Source organism: Dendroctonus ponderosae, unplaced genomic scaffold (genome assembly GCF_020466585.1).
Source record: "Dendroctonus ponderosae isolate FM_Combo_2020 unplaced genomic scaffold, Dpon_F_20191213v2 Dpon_F_20191213_1, whole genome shotgun sequence".
NCBI lineage: Eukaryota > Metazoa > Arthropoda > Insecta > Coleoptera > Curculionidae > Dendroctonus > Dendroctonus ponderosae.
Window position 1 is genome coordinate 448693 of NW_026017110.1, and position 1900 is coordinate 450592.

The following is a 1900-nucleotide window of genomic DNA, read 5'->3' on the forward strand; positions in this document are numbered from 1 at the left end:
AATCTGATGCCCATTTGACCAAGAGCTGTTCTTCTGCCGGCGTTAAAATTGGTGGAGGTCCGTGAGATCTTTTGGAGAATTTTGCACTTTTCCTGAATTGCAAGGTTGATCTAGGAATATTATATTTTTTGGCCACGGCCTTCTTGCTGCCACCATTTTCAACTTCTTCTAAGGCTAGTTTAAGAGTTTCTTCTGAATATTTTTTCTGGCAGGGCTCTTAGTTTACTACCTTCGGCATTATTCTGTAAAACATCGAGTTATTGGCACATATTAGACACAATGATTGGCACTGGGCCAACAACTGTCTAGGCCACAAAAAAACTTTTTTTCAAGTCATTCATTGTTTAAAATTTTACATTGATGGCTTTCAACAAGATTGCGCTTTTTAATAAAAAACATAACCAAAACCCAGTCATTGGCCCCATGGGCCAATCACTATTTTTTTCTATTTTATAAAAGACAGTTATTGGCACCAAAGGAATTACACCTTCCCGCGTATTTTATCTAGGGTTTTACGTTTGTAAAGCCTTCTGTTGCCTCTACCATCAATAGAAATAAATATAATCGTGAATAATCCCGCTCGGAACAATATCTAAATGCCACCAAACTCCTATCGATCCTTAGCAAATTGTGAAAAACTCACCTGACCTTACGAGACCCAACGACACACAGCTCTTTGAACTGACATTAACAAAACCCAATTACAGGTTAGGTTGCAGTTTTAACGGTTACCATAGCGACAATGATGTCAGATATGAAGAAAATTATTGTGATGTCAATCGATATTTTAGAGACCCTAAATTTACTTATTTTATGAAGAATGTGCCAAAAACTCTCGGGGTGCCAACAACTGTAGCAAGTTTCAATTTTTCATCAACCATCAGGCCCTCCAAGAAGGCCAATTTCTTTATCAGAAACTTCAGATGGTAAACTAATTTATGTACCCTAATCAGTCCAAACAGCTTTTTCAACGCAAAGTTTTCCGTAGCGAAACATGGCTTAGAGCGGATCTACTTTTCATTGTAATTTCAGTTTGAAATTCCCTCTTGGAATAAATTCGCGTCATAAATCATCGGGGAAATCGCAATGACACTTTAAGTAGCCTGAATCTGCAGTATGCAGAGTATCCTGCAAAGAAACGCGCATATTTGGCCTGATTCGCAATACTTACAATATGAGCAGGCTGTTCATTACGGGAAATGAGCCGTCACTTATGGTCGAAAGCTGGTTGTTTCCCAAATTCCTGGAAAACGAACAGGAAAACATTACGTTTCTTGATATGCTGAGGACAAGCTGAAATAATCAACTTCTACTAGTCAGGCTGGATGCAAATAATCTACTAATAGCTCAAAATAAAATAAGTGGTAGCACTAAATAAGGCACTGTTAAATGCAGGACTTTTTCCAGTCTTCCGTTCGCATTCTCCATTAACATTTTTCTTTTCGGCTGAGATTTCTTGGAAAAAGTTGCACTTTGTCATCGCCTAAAACGACATTTCTATTTGGCAAAAATGAAGTAATCACCAGCCGCCCAAACGGATGATGACGAATGCGAATATTAGTCGACATTAGTTGTAGCAGGCAAATTTCGAGCTTCTTCCGAGCTTCCACCGTTTGTCATCCGCATATATCATATTTGTTGAATAAAACGCTCGTATATCAAAAGTTTAGGGTGATTATCGACCTTCCGGGCACATCATTTCCATTCGCGTGAATTTGAAACCCGCATGATGATCGGTTCCGATTACTTACACGTTTTTGCTCTGTCAATAGATTACAAGCTTTCGAGCGCGTTTTTCTTCTATTTTCTCGGAAAAACGCAGCTTAAGAGCCAAGGAAAGTGATACTTTAGGTCGATTCCACTAGGTTTGGACAACTGAAATTTGCTATGATGGAAATTC

At 38.7% G+C, this 1900-nt stretch overlaps 1 protein-coding gene across 1 annotated transcript in view; it reads right to left on the reverse strand.

Moving 5' to 3' along the window:
* LOC109543104 (leucine-rich repeat-containing G-protein coupled receptor 5A) overlaps positions 1–1900 on the reverse strand; it is a gene marked incomplete in the record, with an annotated part of 85470 nt that overhangs the window by 17893 nt on the left and 65677 nt on the right. Inside the window, 1 exon segment of the mRNA XM_048662730.1 lies at positions 1172–1243. Within this exon segment, the coding sequence (XP_048518687.1) occupies positions 1172–1243 (72 nt within the window).